The sequence below is a fragment of the Vigna unguiculata genome, chromosome 4, assembly GCF_004118075.2.
Source record: "Vigna unguiculata cultivar IT97K-499-35 chromosome 4, ASM411807v1, whole genome shotgun sequence".
NCBI lineage: Eukaryota > Viridiplantae > Streptophyta > Magnoliopsida > Fabales > Fabaceae > Vigna > Vigna unguiculata.
The window spans coordinates 25276411-25277900 of record NC_040282.1 but is presented as its reverse complement, the minus strand read 5'-3'; the positions used below and the strand labels follow the sequence as shown (position 1 = coordinate 25277900).

At 42.5% G+C, this 1490-nt stretch overlaps 1 protein-coding gene across 1 annotated transcript; it reads left to right on the top strand.

The window, feature by feature from the left end:
- Positions 1 to 214: 214 nt before the first annotated feature.
- On the top strand, positions 215 to 1108 carry LOC114180632 (uncharacterized mitochondrial protein AtMg00810-like). Its single transcript, XM_028066934.1, has 2 exons — positions 215 to 319; positions 410 to 1108. The coding sequence occupies exons 1-2, from the start codon at positions 215 to 217 to the stop codon at positions 1106 to 1108; spliced, it is 804 nt and encodes a 267-aa protein (XP_027922735.1).
- Positions 1109 to 1490: the final 382 nt, after the last annotated feature.

The window sequence follows — 1490 nt, the reverse complement described above, 5'->3', positions numbered from 1 at the left end:
CATGGATGAGGAAATCGGCTCAATTGAAAAAAATGAAACTTGGGAGCTTACAGATCTACCCACAAGAGCTCGACCAATTGGTGTGAAGTAGGTATACAAAAGGAAAACCAATGAAAATGGAGAGGTGGAGCGTTATAAAGCCCGACTCGTGGTGAAAGGCTACAAACAGCAGAAAGGCATTGACTATGATGAGGTCTTTGCACCTGCAACACGAATGGAGACAATCCGACTGCTATTTTCTTTAGCAGCACAACACGGATGGAGGATACAACAGATGGATGTGAAGTCGGCATTCCTGAATGGAATTCTGGAAGAAGAGGTCTACATTGAGCAAGGACTCGGCTACATGAGAAGAGGTGAATAGAAGAAGGTGTTGAAGCTCAAAAAGGCATTGTATGGCTTGAAGCAGGCTCCCCGAGCCTGGAATGAAAGGATAGACACTTATTTCAAGAAGAATGGTTATGAACAGTGTCCATACGAATACGCTCTGTATTTAAAAAGGTACAAAGGAGATGTGTTGTTTGTTGCTCTATATGTGGATGACCTGATATTTATGGGAAGTAAAGTCGAGCTTGTCGAGGAGTTTAAAGAAGTGATGAAGAAGGAGTTTGAGATGACTGACTTAGGCATCATGAAATACTTTCTGGGTTTAGAGGTGGATCAAAGCACAACAGGTATCTTTGTGTCCCAAAAGAGGTATGCTGAGGAGTTACTAATGAAGGCAAAAATGTCAAAATGCAACCCGGTTTCTACCCCCATGGAACCCGGCACGAAATTGTCCAAAAATGGAGAAGGAGATAAAGTTGATGCGACTAGATATCGAAGCTTAGTTGGAAGTCTGAGGTACTTGACAAACACAAGACCAAACCTAATGTTGAGCGTAGGAATCACAAGTCGCTTTATGGAGGAACCAAGGTACTCGCATTGGAAAGCACTAAAGCGGATACTGAGGTATGTAAAGGGAACCATGTCATTTGGGCTGTTATTCACTAAGTCGGACAACTACCGACTTACTGGATACTCGGATAGTGATTGGTGTGGAGACATGGACGACCGGAAAAGCACAGCAGGGTATGTATTTTTCATGGGGAACACAACTTTTACTTAGCTCTCAAAGAAACAACCCATTGTGGCACTATCAATATCTGAGGCCGAGTATGTGGTTGCTTCTTGGAGTGTCCGACATGCAATCTGGCTTAAAAACCTGCTGAGCAAACTAGAGATCATACAAGGTGAGAAGGTATTGATTCGAGTAGACAATAGGTCGGCAATCGAGTTAGCTAAGAACCCAATCAACCATGAAAGGAGTAAGCACATTGATGTACGGTTTCATTTCATCAGAGAAAAAGTAAAGGAAGGAAGTGTGGAGCTCGAGCATGTAGGAAGCAAAGAACAAATAGCTGATATATTCACAAAGTCGTTGCCTATAACATCGTTTCAGGAGTTGAGGAAATTACTCGGGATGAAAGAAGGAAAAGTTTAAAGCTTAT

Bases quoted from the DNA above. Each gene is read 5' to 3' on its own strand.
- LOC114180632 (XM_028066934.1), top strand. From the start codon at position 215: ATGGAGACAATCCGACTGCTATTTTCTTTAGCAGCACAACACGGATGG. The intron at 320-409 runs GTCTACATTGAG...GGCTTGAAGCAG, and splicing joins ATGGAATTCTGGAAGAAGAG to GCTCCCCGAGCCTGGAATGA.